At 38.6% G+C, this 22,703-nt stretch overlaps 2 protein-coding genes across 2 annotated transcripts; both read right to left on the reverse strand.

Annotated features, from left to right (window-relative positions):
• Nucleotides 1-847: 847 nt before the first annotated feature.
• Nucleotides 848-5,008, reverse strand: LOC110756835 (threonine--tRNA ligase, mitochondrial 1-like). The gene is made up of 17 exons (XM_021958307.2): nt 4,884-5,008; nt 4,657-4,731; nt 4,391-4,528; nt 4,203-4,292; nt 3,957-4,045; nt 3,771-3,867; nt 3,542-3,628; nt 3,087-3,171; nt 2,827-2,921; nt 2,561-2,593; nt 2,381-2,467; nt 2,164-2,256; nt 1,961-2,053; nt 1,644-1,862; nt 1,469-1,540; nt 1,267-1,338; nt 848-1,141 (listed from the first exon to the last, which is right to left on the reverse strand). The coding sequence occupies exons 2-17, from the start codon at nt 4,678-4,680 to the stop codon at nt 1,046-1,048; spliced, it is 1,470 nt and encodes a 489-aa protein (XP_021813999.2). The 5' UTR covers nt 4,681-4,731; nt 4,884-5,008; the 3' UTR covers nt 848-1,045.
• Nucleotides 5,009-13,857: 8,849 nt separating this feature from the next.
• Nucleotides 13,858-22,703, reverse strand: LOC110756858 (formin-like protein 13). The gene is made up of 17 exons (XM_021958333.2): nt 22,315-22,703; nt 21,079-21,779; nt 19,918-20,139; nt 18,051-19,834; nt 17,843-17,966; nt 17,559-17,630; nt 16,677-16,775; nt 16,556-16,597; nt 16,193-16,273; nt 16,066-16,116; nt 15,891-15,972; nt 15,587-15,681; nt 15,304-15,375; nt 15,110-15,226; nt 14,958-15,026; nt 14,809-14,875; nt 13,858-14,459 (listed from the first exon to the last, which is right to left on the reverse strand). The coding sequence occupies exons 1-17, from the start codon at nt 22,385-22,387 to the stop codon at nt 14,287-14,289; spliced, it is 3,924 nt and encodes a 1,307-aa protein (XP_021814025.1). The 5' UTR covers nt 22,388-22,703; the 3' UTR covers nt 13,858-14,286.

A 22,703-nucleotide genomic window follows, 5' to 3' on the forward strand; every position in this document is an offset into this window, starting at 1 on the left:
TTATTTTGGTTTTGTGCACACCGTAACTTGTGAAAAACCCTAATATTTATATAGTTTGAGGAGGGGGCTGGACGTTGTTCGTCTATGGGGATTTGCTTTGGTATTTGGTAGCAAATCACCAACAACCGAAAAAGGCTTGTTAATTTCCATAATGCTATGGTATCATATGGTATTGGGATTGAAAGAGAAGGGAATCAAATCATATACATATACAGCTGACCTGTACATAAAAAAATATAATTTATATATTTAAGACATTGATGAGATGAGAGAATCGTAGAGTCATATGGATTAGAAAAACTTTCTTGTAACGGAAATAGTATAATTATATGTGGAAAAGTTATCATGTATGTCATTGCACTATTATTAATTAGAGATAACAAAAACTGCTATCATCATTGCATGAAAGTCTCTCTCCGTATGGAAGGCTGGACAGCGGGCAGAATTTGTAACGTTGCGGGCACGTGATTTACCAGCACTGTTTGTTGGTGTTGGGGACTTAGTAATCCCACGCACCAGTGCACCACCTAAAACGCACGTGACAACGACCCCGATCCAATGACATAAACTAATACTATTTATAGTTTTGACCCGACCAAACGTTTTAATATTGAGTGGGTGGCAACGCCCAAATATAAAAAACTAACTCACAACAAACCCAGCCCACAAGTCAATCAAAGTCACATTCTGTTTTTGTTGATGAGCAATAACATATCTACCTTAAACTACCATACCAAAGTGTTGTAAATATTAATTAGGCATATCCTCCACGTTTGCTATTGCTATAAACCAAACCTTAAACTAGTTTCCAAACTTGAAACTTGAAACTTGAAACTTGAAACTTGAATATGAAATTGGGGATTGAAATCCAAACTATAAGTATTAGTTTTAGATGCAATAACAGAACACCTCCCAAGTTCCCAACTCCAACAACACAAGTCTGTCTCTAAGTGTTGGTTAGTTTAATTTAATACATTACGATTCATTCACATAGGTGGAGTGGAGTGGATGAACCAGCATAGATATCAGAATTCTTAAAACAATGTTAATGGAAAGCTTCAACTTGGTCCTTCAAGTGTTGGAGTAGACCCTTCACGCTCATTACTGTCACCTCATCCTTATCTCTAACCCTTACGCTCACCTGAATCAATCAAAATCAACACAATAACGTAACTTCACAGGAGGATCAATTCAAACATTAACTTCCCTGAATGAAGACAGAAGAACAAAGGAAATCAAATGATAAAAAAGTTACTAACTACCTACCTGTCCATTTTTAACTTCCTCTCCACCCACAACTAAAATGTAGTTGTACTGTGCCATCTGAGCTTCTCGTACCTGCAACAACAACACCATCGACAAGAACAATATCTATCAGTAAACAAACAACACACAAGGCTGCCTGCCTGCCTGCCTGGCTTAAACAATCAAAATCACTTCCTTCAGTTATTAACTTATGAATGCTCACCTTTTTCTGAATTGTCTTATCACTTGTGTCAACATCCACATAATAACCAGCTTCACAGATGTGATCCTTTACCTACAAAAATGCACAACCTCACATAATTAAGAAACTTTCATGGCTCATTGCCTTAAGACGATAGACAAGCTATACTCGACCAAAACAGCCAAGATAAACCAACCTCTTCAGCATAACGCATAGAGATTTGCGAGACAGGGCAAACAATTGCCTGACGTGGACTGAGCCACAAGGGCCATTTCCCCTTGTAGTGTTCCAACAGTACAGCAACCATACGCTCAACAGAACCTAAAATAGCTCTGTGTATCATAACAGGCCTCTCCATCTTGCCTTCCTCCGATGAGAAACACAGCTCAAAGCGCTCGGGAAGTTGATAATCAAGCTGCAATCAACCACCAGCATTTTTTCAAATGGCAAACATAACAGCAACAAAATCAAACATCAACAGAAAGAAAAAAATAAAAGTGATCAACAACATACCTGTAATGTTGCCAACTGATGATCTTTATTCAATGCATCAGATACAGTGATATCTATCTTCGGTCCATAATATGCACCATCACCTTCATTCACCTGCACAACATGACTAACCATGTAAGCACATCCAGACACAAACAAGAAATTGCTTAAATAATATTAATAAATAAGTTAGACGCCCATGGGGTTAGCCCAAGTAAACATACCGCCCAGGGCTCGCCGAACTCAATTAAAGCTTGTTTAAGAGCAGCCTCAGCCTTCTCCCATGTTGCCAAGTCTCCTATGTGGCTTTCTGGCATCTACAACATAAACGCGCAACGCATGATAAATATGAATTCCCACCCATCCTTCATTGACGAAAAGTAAAAAGAGAAACTAGATAGATGCCCAATGCTTCAATCATATAGGGATCAAGAACCTTACTGTTGAAAGATTCAGCTTAAATGTGAAGCCAAATATATTATAGGTATACTTGATAAACTCTAAGCCACTCCTCACTTCATCTTTTATCTGAAAACAAAACACAGAGAGATATAAGTGTTACAAACAAAACCAAACCGCAAAAACAAAAAGTTTGGAGTATGTGAGTAAAGTTTGACTCACTTGGGACTCCCTGCAGAAGATATGAGCATCATCCTGTAGCATATTTTGGAATAAAATAGTCAGAAGAAGAGACACTTTACCAGCAAATGATAAATGGCTACGAACACAAAAGTATCAAGGAGCATGGACCAAGTACACAAGAATATAAGCTCTTAGTGACCTGAAAGAACTTTCAATTATATATGCTGAGAACTGGTGCTAATACTCTAACTATGACCATCTAACAAAGTAAATAGCCAGAAGATAAAAAAAACCTCGAAGTATACCTGCTGGAATCTCCTGACACGTGTTAATCCAGTGAGTGCGCCACTGGCCTCATTCCGATGTAACATCCCAAAATCAGCCATTCGTAGAGGTAGTTCTTTGCATAAACATCACACACACATAAGTAACAATTTCAAGTCCTTAACAGCAAAGAATGGAAAGCTAGAAATATCGATGCACAGAATTCCATTAACTATTCCTAAACAAACTAGTGACAATAGATAATGCTGTCAAGCAATTCAAGTGAAGAAAAGAAAAATACCTCTGTAAGAACGGTTCTTATGCTGAAATATTAAACAGTGCCCTGGGCAATTCATTGGCTTCAATCCAAACTCCTGCTTCTCAATCTGCAACGGAAACTTGACATTGTCATATAAGAGGATACAAACTCAAGTAAGTTAAACTTAGTCCTGTTCATTTACATAGCATAAATCTTAGATGATGATATCAATCAATCATCTGCATTGAATTTCACATTGTTTTACTGTTCAAGCAACAGAGCCCTCTTCTTCATGACATTAGCCCCACAAAGATCCCAAGAAAGTAGTTGGACTAATATAGGCGGCACCAGTTCAAATATGTGTATCGACTTATTTTTATGTTTGTCCATCAATCTGCCTTCCCTCATTACATAATCCCTGGCAGTAAGATTACTTTTAAGCATAAAGTTGCTTCAACATAAAAAACGCAATGGTATCAAGTTATATAAAAACTCACCTCCAACAAAAACATGTTCTCTTTGTATTTGTCAGCATGACCAGATGTTTCCCAGAGTTTCATATTGTACAAGTTTGGTGTTACAACCTATCAAAGGAAAGAAAGTGATGTGCATATTATTTGACATTAATAAGGTGATGTAAAAACTAAAACATTCCCCCCTATCTCATAAAATAAAATTTTTTTTTTAAAAAAAAAAAAAAAAACTATAACATTGAAGCCTGCTAACCTCTTCGTATCCTCTCTTTTCATACTGATTGTTTATGAACTTCATTAATTTCTTGTAAATCCGAGCCCTGTGAGGAAGGAAGAAGCAACTTCCCGGGCTGAAATTCACAAGTAGATATAATCAAATGGAAATCATTGACACTCTTGATCACTTAAAACAATGAAGAAATATGAACTCAATACATACCTAAGTGGGTGAAAAAAGAAAAGTTCTTGATTTTTACCCAGCACCCTGTGGTCATATTTTTTTGCTTCTTCTAGCTTCTGGTAATGTGCCTGCAGAAAAAAGGTAGATGTTGGTAAGAAAATGAAATATTCAAGAACTATCACAATCTGGCCATTACAAATAAAATAGAATTGCACTGTGAATTAGAAGAAAGCAGATAAGAAAAACCAAAACCGAAGTTATGGAAGGTCAAAGACATAATGACACCTGCAAACGTTTTTTATCAGGGTAAGATATTCCATAAACTCTCTGTAAACTTTCACGATCTTTGTTACCCCTCCAGTAGGCTGCAGAAGCCTGGAATTGCAAATTCATGAATTAAATAAAATACAAGCAATACATTAAGAAACAGATATGAAAGAAAATCTTAGAAACTACAGCTATAACACACTGACAACACATGTCTTCAAGCATGTAAATGCTTTCACAAATGATGTATTTGGTATATGGGGTCCACGACACAAGTCAACCAAGGGGCCACATCTATACACAGTGATAGGTTTGTCTGTTGGAAGACCATTGATGATTTCAACCTGATTAAAAATAGCCCAAAACCAAAAAAAAAATCTGAAATCAATTTTGAACCCATGGAATGCATATATGAGAAGTAGTAAACAAATCATTTTAAGTATAAGAAACAAAACTAGGCACCTTCGCTTACCTTGAATTCATTATCATAAAACATCTCAAGTGCTTGTTCCTTCGATACTTCAATGCGTTCAAAGGGTTGTTTCCCCTGGAAAATAAATCAACTAAGAGTCAAGGATCCACAACAACAAATAGAAAAAATTTCAAAGAAGTTATCATTTTGCAAGCTGTAGAGGAGCAACATTTTCCTCCATATACAACAAATTTACATGAATTTTATTAAAAGAGAATAAACACTACCTCAACAGCCTTCTCTGCCCATGATTCGATTTGCTTAAAGTGCTCATCATTCAAGCCCAAATCTCCATAAAATGCATCATAATAGAAACCCTGGGATTGAATTCAATCATTTCAGCAGGGAGCCAAATGAGAAACCACGACATATTTTTTAAAAGACCAGCAAAAAACAATTATTTCTCAAAACCGGGACCACAAACTTGGAACTATCCTAGTAGTTGAATTGCACACGAAGTAAACCACATATGCAAACACATTTCATGCAAAGTCAACCAAAGAAAGAGACAAAATATACACATAAAATATAAAATAACAAACGAAAACAGAGATTTGTTAAAACATATAAACTAACAACTAGTACGATAATTCAAAAACCTCTTTGCTAGATGAACACATATCCACTTTGGTGTCGATTCTGGCGCACGGACCGATGCAGAGCTTGCATCCATACTCCACCTCAAGTGCCTGCATCGTATGAAAAGTTGTTATGTATCCAATCCAATCCAATCCAAATCAATACAGTAAATCAAACCAAATCAAAATCTCGATGAGAACTTTTGGTACTTACCTGCCCAAGAATGTGGGCGCTGGAGTGCCAGAAGGTATGCCGAACATCCACATTGTCATCGAATGAGTCCAATGTGAAAAGCTTAAGCTCAGCATCGCCCTCCAAAGGTCTGTTGATGTCCCATAGAACCCCATTGACCTCAGAAATCAAAGCTTTGGAAGCCAAACTCTTTGAAATCTCACTTGCAATGTCAAAAGGGGAAGTTATCCACTTTTTGCCCTCCTTCACCTTCCCGTCGGGCAATGTAATCCTGAAAAACACCAATAGAATCCATTGGTAATAATTTCCCTCCAACTCGTATAGGCCCTAATGAATTATCAGATCATGAAAAACAGAGATTGGTGCAGTGGTTATACTTGTATTCATGAGGAGTCAAGGGACTAATCACAAAAGGAGAAAAACAATAATATAATTGTATTCAACGGATCTCGTGAAACACGCGAAAATCTTAGTATTATAGGAACAGTAGGTATAAGAAATATAAAATAATAAATAAAAAAAGACCAGCGCAGACAGTAACAAAAGTAACGCCAATTATTGGGTAGAAAAGAAAGAAGACGTAAGGAAACAAGATGTTCTTTTATTAACACAACTAGCCTCCGCACGTGCTTCCGCACCTGCGAGAGGCTTTCTTTTTTTAAATTTAAATTTTTTTTAAAATTTAAAAAGATAATGGGTAGTTGTTTTCCATAAAAATAGGATCCATTATCCGAATTTTCTTTTAATTTTAATTTTTTTAAATATGAAAAAGTGTGAATTTATCATATTATCCTCGTTTAATTAATAATTTCAATTCTTAATGTTTGCATTAATCAAGGACATTTTCTGGTATTTTGAATGTTTCACCATTTTCTGCCTTTTGCTTTATATATATAGATGTACGTCAACAAGTGTCACGCAACAGATTTTTCACATGTAATAACCTAGATGACCATAGCCCCCGGTCTACATGTTGGTCTGTTCAGTAGAACATTTGAAGTTATAACTTATAAGTATATATATGATCCATATATATATTTGACGAGCAAGAATGACTTAATTTGAAGTGGGAAAAGCTATCAGACTTACATCAAGGGTTACAGGTGAGTGCCTTCGTCATCACATTCCATTGAATAAATGTAAGACTCAAAGAAAGACATAGAGAAGAGAAGCATATATAATTCAAATAGAGGTTTAGAGGTTTTAGGGTTTACTTCGTAGTATCTGCCAAAGATAGTGTAATTGTTGAAGTAGGGAATGTGAAATAAGATAGGTTTGCAGAGAATACAATTCAGAATTTTCTCATTGCACATATTGGACATATATCTACAAGTATAGGCATAGCTAGATAGCCATCCGTTGGTTACAACCCCAATTCATTTACAATAAATTACAATCTCCAAAGCATGAATTATGTCTCCATGTTTCCAGCTTGTTGTGTTCCCCTTGTGTTCCCCTAAAACATGGAAATGAGTTTCTAGGTGGTAGACAAGCTTTTCCATGTTTCCAGCTTTGTCTATTGTCAACACTCCCCCTCAAGTTGGTGCTAAGATATCACGCATGCCCAACTTGTCAAGTGAGTCATAAAAGACTTTGCTTGATACGGCCTTCGTCAGAATATCAGCAAGTTGGTTTTCCGAGTTTACAAACGGAAACTTAATTATACCCCTTTCTAGTTTCTCTTTGATGAAGTGTCGGTCGACTTCCACATGTTTGGTACGGTCATGTTGTACTGGGTTATGTGCTATCTCGATGGCAGCTTTGTTGTCACAGTACAAGTTTGTAGCCTTTAATGATTTAACTCCAAGGTCCTTCAGTAATTTCCGCAACCAGAGCAATTCACACACTCCTTGAGCCATTCCCCTAAATTCTGCTTCAGCACTTGATCTAGCTACAACTCTTTGCTTCTTTCTCCTCCAAGTGACTAAGTTGCCCCCCACAAATGTAAAATATCCAGAAGTAGAACGTCTATCTGTGATGGATCCTGCCCAATCCGCATCTGTGTATCCTTCTAGGTCCATAGGTGTATGTTTGGAGAACATCAACCCTTTTGCAGGGGCAGCCTTCAAGTACCTCATAATTCGTGTTACTGCATTCATATGTGCCTCACTTGGTTGGTGCATAAACTGACTTACCATACTCACAGCATAAGCTATGTCGGGGCGTGTGTGTGATAGATAAATGAGTCGCCCAACCAATCTTTGATACCTTTCTTTGTCAGTGGGTACTTGATCTGGATACATCCCTAACTTGTGGTTCTGCTCAATAGGTGTGTCAGCTGGCCTACAATCAAGCATTCCAGTTTCTGTCAACAAATCTAACACATATTTTCATTGGGATAGAAATATGCCATGTTTTGATCTAGCAACTTCTATGCCAAGAAAATATTGTAACTCACCTAATTCCTTCATCTCAAATTTACTAGCAAGGAGCTTCTGCAGATTCTTCATTTCTCCATAGTCATTACCGGTAACCACCATATCATCAACATAGATGATAAGGGCCGTAAGTTTATCACCACGACGCTTTAAGAATAAAGTGTGATCCGAGTTGCTCTGAGTGTACCCAAAGCGCTTCATGGAATCGGTGAATTTTCCAAACCAGGCTCGTGGTGACTGCTTTAGCCATATAATGATTTTCTCAGCTTGCAAACGGTGTTGGGACCGAATGTCATAGAGGTTCCTGGTGGTGGTTCCATATACACTTCTTCTTGCAAGTCTCCGTGAAGAAATGCATTCTTTACATCATACTGCAGAAGTGGCCAATCAAGATTTGCAGCTAATGACATGAGAACACGAATGGTGTTGATCTTGGCAACAGGTGCAAATGTCTCCTGGTAGTCAATCCCATATGTTTGTGTATACCCCTTGGCCACTAATCGGGCTTTGTATCGGTCTATGGATCCATCAGCTTTGTATTTAATGGTGTATATCCACCGACATCCAACTGGTTTCTTCCCTTGTGGTAACTGAACCATTTCCCATGTAGAATTTTTTTTCTAGAGCTTCCATTTCCATTGCCATTGCTTCAGCCCATCTAGAATCTGTTATAGCATCCTGCCACTTATTTGGAACACATACAGTAGATAATTGATTGACAAATGATGCATATGACTTTGACAATCTATGAGTTAAAACATGGTTATTAATGGGATATTTAGATTTGGCAGTAAGGTCAGGACAATATTGAAGTTTGGGTTTTCCTCTAGTGGTCCTAGGTGGGAGAGTGTATGGTATAGCATTAGGTGGTTCGGGAATTACCTCGAGTGTTTCTTCCTCATGAGACGATTGGTCCGATGGTTGAGAATGAGGGGTTGTATTTTGTAGTTGATCACAGCAAACATTTGGATTGTCTCCTCCGGGATTGTCACCAAATAAGAACGACAACTTTTCAGTGTCTTCATCGCTGTCCAAATAGCTATCTTCAAGTTCACAGGGGGATCGGCGACCGGTCTCATGGTTCTGAGCGACCGGTCGCTTTCGGGCAGATTGGCATTTCATCACTGGAGTCACGCGACCGGTCGTTTTTGAATCTGTGGAAAAGCGACCGGTCGTTTCTGGGATGCAACCGGTCGTATTTGGACAGATTCGATCTTCAGAATTGCTGGAGCCACGCGACCGGTCGCTGAGGTCCGTGCGACCGGTCGTTTTTGAATCTGTGCAAAAGCGACCGGTCGTTTCTGGGCTGCGACCGGTCGTATTTTGACTGTCTTGAATTTCTTGAGCTTCTTCTTGAACCTTTTCTTGAATTTTTTCTTCCTTCTCTTCATTCCTCCTCTCCCCCTGAAGAGAAGGGGGTGTAGAAGCTTCAAAGTATGATAAATCTTCATGGAATGTGGCATCCATGGTGACAAAGAGCTTATGAGTAGGAGGATGGTAACATTTGTATCCTTTTTGAGTTGATCCATACCCAACGAACACACAACGAATGGCACAAGGGTCCAGTTTACTTCTTTGATGAGATGGAACATGAGCATATACAACACAACCAAAAATGCGAGGAGGCAACTTGAGGACTGTAGGAAGAGAGACGTGACGAGCCAAGGTGTTCAGTGGAGTTTCAAACTTCAAAACACTACTAGGCACTCGATTAATGACATAGACTGCAGAAAGAAGGGCATGTCCCCATAAGTAGTGAGGGACCGATTTATCCAGCATGTATGCACGAGTAACCTCAAGTAATTGTCGATTCTTTCGCTCTGCGACACCATTTTGTTGCGGAGTAAAAGATGTGGAGGTTTGATGAATGATGCCGTGGTCTCGGAAGAATTGTGCCAAGACATTGTTCACATATTCCCCACCATTATCAGACCGGAATACTTTGATGGAGGCTTGGAACTGTGTAGTAATCATAGCATGAAATTCACGGATTGCAGCGGAAACGTCACTTTTATGAGCTAGTAAGTATACCCAAGTCATGCGAGTGCAATCATCAATAAATGTAACAAACCATCTTTTGCCATTGGAAGAAACTTTAGCAGGACCCCAAACATCAGAGTGAACCAAATCAAAAGGGAATTCTGTTTTATTATCACTTAAGGGAAAAACAGTTCGATGGCTTTTGGCCAATACACAGGTTTCACACTGAAACTGATGATTATCTAAGCCACGAAACAAAGACGGAAACAAACGTTGAAGATAGCCAAAGGATGGATGTCCTAGGCGACGATGCCAAAGCCAAATCTGGTGTTGATTGCGAGCTTGTGAGCTAGAACCATGAGTATGAGCTGCCCTTGGTGGTGAAGAGACCGTCAAGGAATACAACCCCCCTTTTCGTTTACCATGCCCAATCGTCGCGTGAGTCGTGAGGTCCTGAAAAAGACAATGGGAAGGATAGAATGTGGCATAACATTTATGTGAGTCAAGTAATTTTCCAACAAACAGCAAATTGCAATTGATGGAGGGAACAAGTAGTGTATGAGATAAAGATAAGGAAGGGGAAAGTGATATAGTTCCTTCACCAGCAACATTAGAAGGAACTCCATTGGCACTAGTGATGTAAGGATGACGAGACTTAGAAGATAATGTGGAAAACATAGTAGAGTCGAAAGTCATATGATCAGTGGCACCTGTGTCAATTATCCATGTAGTGGGTCGTGTACCTGATTCGGAGTCGGAGAGTAGGGTGGAAGATGGAGAAGCGATCTTGGTGGAGTTGATTGAGACGTTGGTGTCACCCATGAGGTAAATATATAAAGAGATGTAGAGGAAGAAATAGCTTAAAACTTCAGCATGAGAGGCAACCAATATAACAGCAATTATGGGCAAGGATAGGTAGAGATTAGGCAGGAACAAGGTTATACAGAGGCAATCAAAATCGATTGCTCTGATACCATGCCAAAGATAGTGTAATTGTTGAAGTAGGGAATGTGAAATAAGATAGGTTTGCAGAGAATACAATTCAGAATTTTCTCATTGCACATATTGGACATATATCTGTTAGAAATGTGCCCTAAGAGCCAATACATTTGATGTGATCTCCTTAGAATACATTTCGTATATGATATATAAAGGGCAAATTTATTTTGTTATCTTTTACATCGTGTAAAGAAACAAATGTCCAAGGTATGCTAAATAAGAGATAAAGTAATCTAAAGAAGATTAGATTCATGAGACCTTTAATCTCTAATTGTAGTATCCCAAAATGTTCCTAATCATAGGTTATCAAATGGGCATTGATAAACCGTCAAGATTAGCGCATATTATGTATGCTCAATTGGGAGGATGGTTAGTCTCAAACCATTTGTGTAGTTGACACTAATACAAGTATGTGGGTGCTCATTAGTAAATGAGTACACTGAATGCGATCAACCGTAGTTCTCGTATGGAGTATTTATCTATATGTCAAACGAGAACTCATAGTTGCAATAATGCAAATTAGTCCTTAGACCTGAGGCATCATGGTTGTCCTGTGATGCGTTATTGATCTTTGATAGCTCTTAAAGGCAAGCCGTAAAAGATTTGTCTTAAGTGTTGTTGGGATCTCTTAATTCATCATAGGGGCATGTGAATGTACAATAAGGAATCTCTACTTTCGATAAAGAAGGAGAATGTTTCAAGATGTGATTCAGTAAATCTTTGGCCAAAGTATTTTGAGCTTGATTTAGAAAGTTGTTCTTAATCATGTTCTTTCGAATCACATGAGGTTGTAAATCATATTAGGGGTTTGACATAATCAATCCGTACCCTAATAATATGATTTGAAACATTGTATAAGAGAAGGACCGTATTGCATTGCAATTCCAACTGAATAGGTTCTTCATCTATTCTGGTTAGCTTGGGTAGCCTTGATATATTGCTAGATGTCACTCTTGGCTTGTGGAAGTCCTAGGATTGATTGTGATCGATCCAAATAAAGGAAGAATTAAAAAGGGGTTTTAATTCCAGTTGGTTAGAAAGAGTTCTAATATTTTCCCACTGCCTTGCTAATTAGAACCTAATGGATCGCACACCTTAAATGGTTAACTTTGAGTAATACAAATGAGAATGAGGAAATCAATTTGATTGATTTGATGTGGATGATTTACTACGTGTAAAAACGTATTTGGGCTAAGTAATAGTTAACGGAAAGCCCAAATGGTTGGGTATCAAGCCGAAGGGCTTAAGACACCTAAATATTATGGTTTAAGTGTCATAAGGCCCAATTTTGGAAGCCCAATGGGGTTTGGCCGAAAATGCTTAAGTGAATGTGTATGGGAATTGTTTCCATAAGCTCATTAACAAAAAAAACACAATCCAACATCAACCAAAATAGGTTTGGGAGATCAAAGAGAGAAAAATGATAGTTTTCAAGAGTGAAACACTTTCATCTTTCAAAGTGGTTTAGATTGAAACCAATCTTGAGAATCTTGCACTAGCATCCAAGTATTCTCAAGATACTTATTCTCATCTCAAGGTTCCATTGGTGTGGAGACTTAGAGGCCATATACTTTTGTGGCTCACATGGAGGAGAAAGATCAAGGAGCAAAGATTAAAGATCAAAGAGGAGATCAACAAAGAGGAAATCATCAAGAGAAGACCAAACACAAATTGGTTCATATAATTGCTTCAAGAGTAATTAGATCTTATCCTTTCTCTTGAATTTTCATTTATGAAAAACATATCAATGTTCATGGCTTAAGATACTTGGAAGAAGTTTTGTTTTTGAATTTAAACAACCACCTTAGACTTCCGCTGCGATTAATTTGATTAAATGCATGTTTAATATTCAAATGAACTTTGGAAAAATGTTTTGAAATTCCTACAATATCTACAAGTATAGGCATAGCTAGATAGCCATCCGTTGGTTACAACCCCAATTCATTTACAATAAATTACAATCTCCAAAGCATGAATTATGTCTCCATGTTTCCAGCTTGTTGTGTTCCCCTTGTGTTCCCCTAAAATATGGAAATGAGTTTCTAGGTGGTAGACAAGCTTTTCCATGTTTCCAGCTTTGTCTATTGTCAACAGTATCGGAGGGGAGGGACTGTCGAGCAGCATGTTGCTGGGCCTGTATGGATTCAAAGAGTTGGATGCGCTTGGGAATGACGGCATCGAGGTAGGCATCATCTTTGGCGTGGACCACCATCACCATGGCAGCAGTTTAGTTTTGAAGGAGGAGGAGGAGAGAGCAGTTTAGTTCTGAACGAGGAGGAGGAGGAGCAGAGAGAGAGAGAGAGAGGAGTTACGCGCGCGTAATTATAATTTAGGATTTACGGGTAAACCCAATTATATTTTTATACAGCAGAGCAGCCTAGCTCTGCTGTTATATTAGGAAATCCTTGTTATATATTTCTTCATGTATTAGGAAATCTTTTTTTCTTGGAAAACAAGGATTTCTTTTTTCTTTTTTTTGGGTAAGTAAGGAAATCCTAATTCTACTAGGACTTAAGAGTTACATCCTAATTCTACTAGGACAAACGGGACCATGGACGCCGGAAAACCTCCATGGGAACTCCGACGAAATGCCTCAAAAACAAAGAGCCTCTGTGCGCTGCGTGAGGAAGAAGATGTGGCTTTCCGACTTTTTTTTGGGAAACCGCGCAATTGACCGACGTCATTTCAAAGCCGCTAATATTTTACGTGAAACGCACGTTTTTTTTTTTTTGGGTCAAACACGTTTGGTATAAATTACAGGTTTTGTTTTGTAATGAAAATAAAATATAAACATAGAGCAGCCACTTATACTCCCCAAAAATTCTAGATACTTCTTGTTATTGTCATTACTCACAATCCAAACCAGCCATTGGAATTTATCATATACTTGTGTGTTTATCAATATATTTTTAATTGTGTAATTTATGTTTATTTAATTAGTTACGAATTTGCAGTCCCACGTCCCAGGCTTGGCTCCTTGGGCATACTGGAATAGAGGGTAACGGAACCAAATGGAGCCCCTCTAAAGCATACCAAATTATCAATGAAAAAAACCAAAATAAAAGTCAGCAAATTAAAACATATTAAATTTATAGAAAGCTGTGGGATGGGAACTATGGCAAAAATCCCTTCGTTTTATTTACAGCAATAAAAGAAACTGGCGCATCATCTATATATCGTACAAATCGCCTACTCAAAATCTGCATTATTGAAACTCTCCTATACGTACCTGGTCCAATATGAACAACAAAAGGCGCCTCTCGGAGGACAAAATCAGCCTTGCATTGCAGCATCATATTCTGTCACTTCATCACAACTCTATACCTACATCCGAGACTCTAGCTAATTTATATTACATTCCCAATATCGATCAAAATCTATGCCCTCTTGGCAATGCAAGTGGGAAAATGAGAAGGAAAAAGAAACTATTTCTGCTCAATCTAATGCTCATATTATAATTTTTGTCCGAGATGAGAAGCGCGGCAGATTAGAAACTGGATCATTATGTATTGCCACTCTTGATTGGATTACGTGACAATCGTTCAGACTCCTTTGAAGCACCCATCTTGGGCTTATTGCTTTCTGCTGCTTTTTTCTTTTCATTCTCACTCTGCTTGCAGTTTTCGTCATGGGCTTTGATGAACATTCTAACAAAGTTCAGCAAAGTTGAGACAACTGCAGCAGTAAATTGAAATGGTTAGAAAGGTAGCACGTGATTACAGTAATTAAAGTTTAATGCTGACTACATTCTATTAAGCACACCACCATATACGCATGGTCGATTTTTCATGAATTGACAAACCACCACATACATGGCCATCAGTGACCCAAGGAAAAAAAAAAAAGGATAGCAGTCTTCACTTTTGTCGGCAGAGAAGACAACAGTACTCTTATGTTTAGAAGTAATATGGCGCCAATATTTTAATATCACATGATGAAGGAAGATGGTCAGTCTCCTTATAAACGGTCCATATCGTAAACAAGCCCCTAGTGGAATGGAAGGTCTAGAACTCTTGGTGAATACCTTGTTCGAAAGGGCAGCGAGCAGGATCCTCTCCAAAATAAAGAATCAGTGCATCCACATTTCTACCCTGCGACGTTCAGCTCCAAGTCAAGAATACCATATCAAACATTATAAAACCTTGAATCAGTGCTCATCAAGCAAAGACTTACCACAGTAGAATATAGTGAAGCCAAAGTCCTCACTTCCGCTTCAGCAAAACGGAGGAACTCCTTTAGAATCTGAAGGTTATGAGAAAAACTACAAGTCAAAGCCTGAATGTCAAGCATAATATCTGTGACCGTTATTACTGCCACAAAATTACCTTACGGAAATTTTCTGATATAGGACCATCATTTTCTGAGGTGGATAGTTCCTGTACAACTTTCTCTAATCCTTTACTTACAGCTTGCATTTCCTCAGCCAAAAATTTCAATTGTATCTATAAAGCATAGAAAAGTCAGTCAATAGATACCCAACAAAATCCTGAAAATTATGGACCAGACACAAAAAGAATACCTTTGACGCAGGTTCCAAGCTGGCTAGGTCTTTAGAGAAATCTAGAACCTCTGGTAGTTGGTCAATGAGTACCTAGAGGCAAGACCAAACAAACCAGAAATGCATATTAAAAAGTAAATTCAAAGAAATACACACAAACAAGATTTTGCATTCCACCGCACTACAACACAGTTGAGAATATACTTAAACAAACATACAACTGCAGTAGCACTCAGAAAAGAATGTAATGAGAAAACCATAATTAAAACAGACGGTCTAACAAAGATAGTCCATAAGAATCTACCTTACAAAGATAGTGCATAAGAGTCATCTTGTGGTTCCTTGCGCGAGTCTCAATGAGTTTAAGAAGGCTATCCAACCTAAATCCGATAGCAGAGCCTAAAATATAACATTAACTATTACACTCAGAAGGAATGAAATTAGTAGTGCAAATCAGCAGCATAAAAACTGTTGCATGTGTAATTCCGACCGAACCCGTGAAATATGAACGAATATGAGCCTGGATTCAGACAAAGTACTGAAATATGTGCTTGATCTTATGATATCGTATAATGCTAAGATGACAATTTAAATTAATTTCAACCTACCCCGAGCTGTCCCCTGGTTCAGAGCATTTCCTAGTGAAAGAATTGTCTGCATAATTCTTTTCAATTTGACAGAATTCCTGATCTGATAAAGACCACATGTAGCAAGAAAAATGAGACTTCAATAATCTTTGAATGATTACCATCAATGGTTGAGGAAAAAGAAGGATGAACTTGCCTCTTCTGATGCAGAGTTCACAACATTCAAGCTATTTCTAAGGTCAGAGACCTACATGGCAGTTATTTGCTGTCGTTAAGTCTTAATATAAAACCCAACTATTAAGATGATAAAAATGCTAGTTTACCTGAGAAGAGAATTGTATTTTGAATGAAAAAACTCTGAGCTTTGATTCTACTCGAGGTACTTTCATTAACTCTAAGAGGAACTGCCATCAACATTTAAAAATCAGTAAAGGAGTCCACGTGTATTAATGCATAAAAAGTACACCAGATAATAACTCGATCATCAATTTGATGATGATTCTAAATGTGTTTACAATTCTAAGAACCCCATATCCACCATCAACTACATCTAAGAAAACAGACAACAAATTAAACCCATGAACATGATATGTAATGTTGTATATCAAGTAGTGTTTGGATGATTATTCATCCTGTTTACGAGGCCATGATTAACTAGCATAATGCCACAGTGATATCCTGCAAACCTGTTCACATTTTCCTAACTTCTCCTTTTCTCCAGTATAGCCCTGAAAACAGAATTATAGATTACAACCTTGAAATGAATTAGCGAACCTTTTATCTTGAGTAACAGTTTTGATGACCCACCTTAAGCAGTTCCATCTCCTCTTTTGTTGGACAGAACTTTATGAGGTTCTCAACCTGGTCAGCATCCAATGCTGTATCTTCCAGGGCAAGCACTGATTTCTGTCAATGTTACAGAAGAAGGCATATTGACAAGGATAACCAATAATCTGATGAAATAATCCACTACTGTGAGATGCTTCTAAGACCATACAATTCAGATATTGAAAAATATTGCATTAATGCTGAAAGAAGGTTGCTTAGAATTACAGCACTGTCTGTGAATTAGACACCATTGCTTAGTGATAAGAGGTGATACATGCTACAGTAGTTTGCAATGGCACCTCAATCATCACTAGAAGAGAACTGAAGAGTTGAATGCAACCATTCTGGCAGCAAATGGGGAGAAGTTGACTAAAGTTGGAAAAGACAAATATAACAATAAACACAGACCATAAAATGCCTCTGTACGGAATAAGATGTTTTATGTTGCAACTTAAACGGAATAAAGTTCAAGTACCAACTAATGTGAAAAATATAGCTACATAATGACAGCACAATAAAGGAGTGGAATAAAATAAAATATTTATAAGAAAAAAACCATAGCGGCTCTTAAGACTGCCATCATTTAAAGCCATTACCCATGCATTTGTTGGGGATCATTCAACTACTTCAAATATTTGGTCAGATATCGTGCCCATAATGAATTTACAATTCAGTAGTTAGTCTTTTTCCATTTTTAAATTTCACGATGCACGCACACTGTGTATGTTCATGTGTTTTGGACAGTATCGATTACATCAAGCATCCATAGAGTTGAATTCTATAGTGGTTGAAAATTAGCCTGGAGTAAATCTTAACTACAAATTATTTGTGTACAAATTTGTAAAGTACGATCAAGCTTACCATTAACTCATTCAATGGAACTTTCACCTTTGAAAGCATGATTTCACAGTTATATGCCCGTCTGTGGTCAATCTGCATTATACAAATAAAAAGCTAGATATAGATATACGATTTTCATGATAATATAGCCAACCAGGCTGAGATGCAAGCCAGAAAACAAAACACATATAGCTCATTCATGACATGACCGCTATGAAGTATAAGGATGAACACAAACCACGTCAATAACAAAAATCCATATAGGCAACATGTTCTTCATCAACTGAAGGTTGAAAGAAATTTACCAGTTGAACTTTATCAGATTTAGGGGCAGCTGAACCCTGTGTAGTTGTTTTCCTGCCATGATCTGAAGTTGGAACTGCCGCTGAGAAAAGATTCTCAAGCTCTGATATGTCAATCTCTGGAGCTCTGTCTCAATAAAATAAATAAGAATGTCAGACGCTGCAATATTTACATGTGATAAGTCTTCTCTTGTAGCAAGTTAGTTCATACTTGGAGGCTTCACCAGATTTTTGTGCCTCAGCCCATAAGCTTCCCTGAACTGCTCTTGATAGTTTCAACCAGTGCAATGGCTTCAGTTTCTTTGCATTATTATTTTTTGAACTTATGGTACGTGATAGACGTCCTTTCGCATTACCCGGAGAAATAATTGGTGGCGGTGGAGGATTCCCCATCTTCGAGCCTCCTTTACTAAAAGGAGGTGGAGCAGGGGGGGCAGAAGGAACTGATGCAGTGGCAGCAGTAGGTGGTGGTGGTGGTGGTGGCACTGGAGATGAATTTGTAGTGCCTCCAGCTTGCCCTGAGTGAGTAGGAGGAGGTGGAGGTGGAGGTGGAGATGGAGGAGGTCCAGAACCATCAGCAAGGTTCTCTTTCAAAGGCAGCGTTGGAGGAGGTGGTGGAGGAGTTGGAGGAGGCCGAGCTGATGTAGTAATTTGAGAATGTGGAGGAGCGGATGGTGGATCAGGTAAAACACTGCCAGAAATGGTACCTGAGATTGGCATCCCATGGGCACCTGGATGACTAGTAATAGATGGATGGGTTCCATCCTGTGTATGGGTTTCAGAGTCTTTGGAAAGGGATGAGTCCTCAGGTTTTGAAACTAAAAGACAATCAGGTGGCGGCACTTGCTGTGGGGGAGGAGAAGAAAGAGTTTTTATAGTAGAAGTAGTCGTGGAAGGTCTCAGTGGAGGAGGTGATGAAGGTGTTGGTGCTGTAATTGAGACACTTTTGACTTCTGCAGATGCAGGTACACGTGAAACATTCAAGGTTGCATCTGGGACAGCAGGATATGCAGTGACTGAATGGGAGACTTCCTGTCTCCCAGAAAAGTCATGATCATTTAACAGAGGTTTTATGCCACTAGCTTGGCAGGTGTTTTGATATTTTGGCGTGGGCTCAGGTAAATCTTTCCTGGAATTAGAGGAAACAAGGGTTGATTGAGACGGTTGGGGCATCTTCTGGCACACCGAATCACGTTGATTGGGTGACTGTAGTGCAGTATGAATGTCTTCAGGTTTACCATCCTGTTTACTCACAGCAGTATCTGGAGACTGCACAGGTGAGGCCACAGCGCTAAATATCTCCTGAACTTGAGTGAATGCTTCCATTGGGGTTGACTGAGAAGGTCGGGGCATCTGCTGGCACACTGAATCACATTTGTTGGGTGGCTGAAGTGCGGTATGAATGTCTTGTGGTTTAGCTTCCTGTTTACTCGCAGTGGTACTTGGAGACTGCGCAGGTGAGGCCACATGGTTGAAGATCTCTTGAACTTGAGCGAATGCTCCCATTGGGGTTGACTGAGAAGGTTGGGGTATATGCTGGGATACTGAATCACATTGACTGGGTAGCTGAAGTGCAGTATGAATGTCTTGGGGTTGGGCTTCCTGTTTACTCACAGTGGTATCTGGAGATTGCAAAGGTGAGGCCACTGGATGCACCTCAGCAGAGGAGAGAAGGTTCTTAGAATTATTTTCAAGATTTAACTGTTCCTTTTTCTTTTGGATATTTCTTGGACTTGATTCCTGCAAGGAAGTGTCATTTCCAGTACTTCGGGAAGAATCATTGTCCAACTTTTCATGGGCGATGTTTGATGCACCCATTTGTTGTAGCGCATTCAGTGTGGCATCCACCTTGGGATCTAACCAATCCACATAGTTAAAGATCTCCTGTACTTGAGCAAACGCTTCCATTGGAAGGCCCTCTTTATCCTCAAAGCATGAAATACCACCCAGAATAATGGATGCAGTCTTGACAGCATCCATCTCTGAAAAAAGGATCTTAAACCATATGGTAGCCAAACAATTTGTCAGGGAAAAAACAACAAAAGAATCAAAGGCAATCAGAAGAAGCAGAGACACACCTCTACTCTGAAGTTCTTTGGAAATTGTTCCTTAGCATCCCACAACATGTCAATTTCATCACGGTTGAGCATCAAAATATTAGACCTAATAAAAGCTGTATTAAACATGATGCGGAACATCATCTCTTCACGTTCTGTGTCATCATGTAAGCTAATGCACTCTACCACAACATCACCTTGAATATGGCAATTAATGTCAATTTTAACCAGTTCACACTCTGCCTGCATTGGTTTTGAACATTTAAAGATTAGACCACATCTTCGTTGCATTATATATGAAATATAAATGGGAAAAAACATATAAGGAAGTGAAGTTCCGCACAGATCAAAGCTAAGAAAATAAGACTGGAAGTTTTTGCTTCTCAAACTCACTACCAATCAAAGCTCCATGAAACCAAGCCTGGTCCATCACCCAACTTGCACAACAAATACCTCTTTGATCTAGTCTTGTGAGTTAACTACATAAAAGTAAGTTTTAGTTGACCAATATTAGACCTATTAGGATCCCAGTCAAGATCAAGCCAAGTTAAAACTTAAACATTACCCACTAATTGTTAAATCTCCAAAAAAAAGTACGTCAGGAACCAAATGTAACCAATGTCATAGTTTGGATAACATCTACTAATTCTTCTTAAACTTCTGACAAGGAAAGTACAAAGGTTTGCTTCAGGAAGAACTGGTGGATTTTTTCTTTTATTGTTTTTTTTGTCTTATGAGTGGACAGTAGGTGGTCGTTGGATTAATGGTTCCATTGGCCTAGGGCTGCAAACCAGACAGGTAAGACATCTCCTAGTTAAAATACAATTCGGCATCAGTTCAGATAAGTAGGCAATAAAAGGCTCTAAGCCTTGCCCCTTCAATGCAAGGTATCTTCCCTCAAAATCAGCACAGGTTTGACCCAAGTCAGATCCCAAATTACACCATTTCAAAACAATTGAGAACAAACATTTTAAAGCTAGGTAAGTCATCTCAAGGTAGACATTTTTACATTAATGAAAAGCAAAGTATGGACCAGGCAAATGAACCTAATCACATTTGACTGATTATAAGGGAATGATGAACCTAATAACATATGAACGTATAGTCAACATCCATTGAGGTCAGCAACCATTTAAATGAGTATATGATTATGTCTCAGTAAATAAAGAGAGATAACATCACCTGCTTGTAAGCCCGGATGGTATTGCTTCTTTTTGGAGTTGAGTATAAGACTCTGGGAGTTCGATCAGTAACAACAAAAGGGTCCTGCCCATAAATGCGAAATAGAGGACGGCAACCACCCTCCCCATCAAAATTAGGAATAAATCTAAAGATGACGCAGTCCAAGGTAAGCGCTCGATCCAGAGGAGGCCATTCCAAGGCTACATTCCTCCTCGAAACGTACTGTAGATACCTCAGTTGAGAAGGGATTGGATTTAGCGGTGATAAAAAATGCAAAAGCTCATGGGGAGCCTGCCTATAAACCATGTCTAACGTCCTCTGCTCTCCACTATACTGTTTCCGGTAAATCAAGAGCGCAGCTAGCATGAAAGCTAAAACAGGCCAACCTCCACGTTCACAGTGCATCAACAGCACATTATGCTGCCCAAGTGCTAGCCAACTTTCACTTGATCTAAGAAAGTGATGGATCAATTCAAGTGTGAGCACCGGACAACCTTCAAAGTGTCGTGGGTAATCCATTATGGTCATATCGTACTCAGACAAGATGCTGGCCATCTGGCTTTGTGCCACTCCATCATGAAAATTGAACACCAAGAATGAAGCATCAGGTAGGTGATCTTGGAGTTGACCAACTATCCCACCTATGTAAACTTTATAGTTTTCTTCCTTCCAAGCATCGGTAGTGAAGCAGCAATCAAAAACTATATGTAGACAAAGAAACAGCCGCTTACGGTCAGGTCATACTACATGCCTAGGCCATAACCACAACTATTCAAAAGGAATTCCAACATACATTTCCCCTTCACATAAGATGGCATCATCACTGTGAGAGTCTTATGCAATTAGCAAGTGTTAAAGCAATCTGAACACACCCATCTACATTCAAGACTGTTCCTTAGTCATCCCTCTTTCATCAAATGCAATACAGTACATGTATTTCAAAAGTTTTATAGACGAGCTGCTGCTGCTGTTTCTTCTTTTTTTATTATTTTATTTTTGTTGAGTAGACATAAAAATACGCAAGGTGTTCATTATTTAAATTAACAGAAAACATTGCTTAATTAACTGCAAACATAGTTAAATTCAGATTGGTATTATTCAATTAAGCACACAATGTAGCCACTGCCAAACCGGACTATATATATATATATATCATGATTCATGTGTGTGTGTGTAAATGTTCGACAGCCATCACAGAAGAAAAAAGAAAAAAGAAATATCGAATTCGAAACGCACCGTAAACTCGCTCAGAGATCTCGAAAAGCCCATCAGGCGGCTTCCGATAGAACAATTTGCGCAGCAACGCCATCTCTGCTGTCCAATTATTCCCAAACTCTGCCTCCTATCACAATCAAAATCACCCTGCCTACAATTGCCGATCAATCACGTATATGTACGCATATAAATATACATATGCATATATAAAAATGTAATGTTTGAATGAAATTTGTTAAAGTCGAAATGAGGAATTTGGTAGAGCAAAGGAATTTAGTTGGCTTCTGAGAAAAAGAATTTCGGATTTTTTTGCTGTTTTGGCTGGGTTAGAATTTCTGTCTGTCTGTGGATTAGATTGTCGAAGAAGAAGACGACGACGAAGAGTGTGATAGATAATTTGGTTTGTTACA

Source organism: Prunus avium, chromosome 7, assembly GCF_965620075.1.
Source record: "Prunus avium chromosome 7, drPruAviu1.hap1.1, whole genome shotgun sequence".
NCBI lineage: Eukaryota > Viridiplantae > Streptophyta > Magnoliopsida > Rosales > Rosaceae > Prunus > Prunus avium.